The sequence below is a fragment of the Trachymyrmex septentrionalis genome, unplaced genomic scaffold (assembly GCF_001594115.1).
Source record: "Trachymyrmex septentrionalis isolate Tsep2-gDNA-1 unplaced genomic scaffold, Tsep1.0 scaffold107, whole genome shotgun sequence".
In the NCBI taxonomy this organism is placed as follows: domain Eukaryota; kingdom Metazoa; phylum Arthropoda; class Insecta; order Hymenoptera; family Formicidae; genus Trachymyrmex; species Trachymyrmex septentrionalis.
In genome coordinates this window covers 2,107,154-2,108,028 of record NW_017304196.1, presented here as the reverse complement: position 1 = coordinate 2,108,028, position 875 = coordinate 2,107,154, and the positions used below count along the sequence as shown (strand labels likewise).

Below are 875 nucleotides of genomic sequence, written 5' to 3'. Positions count from 1 at the left end.
ATAACAAAAAAGATTAAACTGGCATATAATAGCCACATTTATGACTTTAAGTTTATTTTTAACTGAACAATCTGTACTTTAAGTTTATTTTTAACTGAGAGAGAGAGAGAGAGAGAGAGAGAATAATCTGTACTACGTAGTATAATATATAAATTCACACAAAATTATACAAATATTTAAGATCTAGCTAGATCGTTTAAGACATTAATTTCCTATAGGTTGTATTTCTCAAATATGCGATCCTATTAATATTTAAGTATTACGCAACGATACTGTTTTAGTTCAAATTGGATTTATTTCTTATTTCGTTTGATTTAGTCTCAGAATCTTACATTACTAATTGCTCGTAAAATATTTGTTAGAAATGATTGAATATTTAAAATACTTCCAAAATTAATTCACTGCAATTTTAGACAATATTAACCAACCCAAAACATATAAAAAAGAGTTATATTTATGATATTTTCAAACCTTGGCTCGGAACTAGTCTCCTCATTAGTGAAGGTAATGATATTAATACAAATAATAATGCATATTTTACTATTAAGTTTCGTTTTGACTATAAAGTTTTCATATTGATAATAAAATAAATTTAATGGAACGTAAATAAATTTAATTTAAAATTAAATTAAAAAATTATACCTCATCGTTTTTATTCCAATACTTATTTCGAATCGATATTTCACAATTGTACATAGTGTTGTTCATGTTTTAGGTGCCAAGTGGCATTCACAGCGAAAGATATTAACTCCTACATTTCATTTTAATATACTGCAACGATTTGTAGAGATTTTGGAGAAAGAAAGCAAAAATATGATAAAGTCCTTGAAAAATGCAGAAAGCACAGTTGTAAAAGATTTATCATTTATTAGTGA

The 875-nt window shown here is 25.4% G+C and overlaps 1 protein-coding gene across 1 annotated transcript in view; it reads left to right on the top strand.

Moving 5' to 3' along the window:
* Positions 1-413: 413 nt before the first annotated feature.
* Positions 414-875, top strand: part of LOC108745958 (cytochrome P450 4C1-like) — a gene marked incomplete at its 5' end in the record, with an annotated part of 4,104 nt that continues 3,642 nt past the window's right edge. The window contains 2 exons of the mRNA XM_018482401.1: positions 414-504; positions 716-849. Coding sequence (XP_018337903.1) covers positions 414-504; positions 716-849 — 225 coding nt within the window. The remainder of the gene's footprint in view (positions 505-715; positions 850-875) is intronic.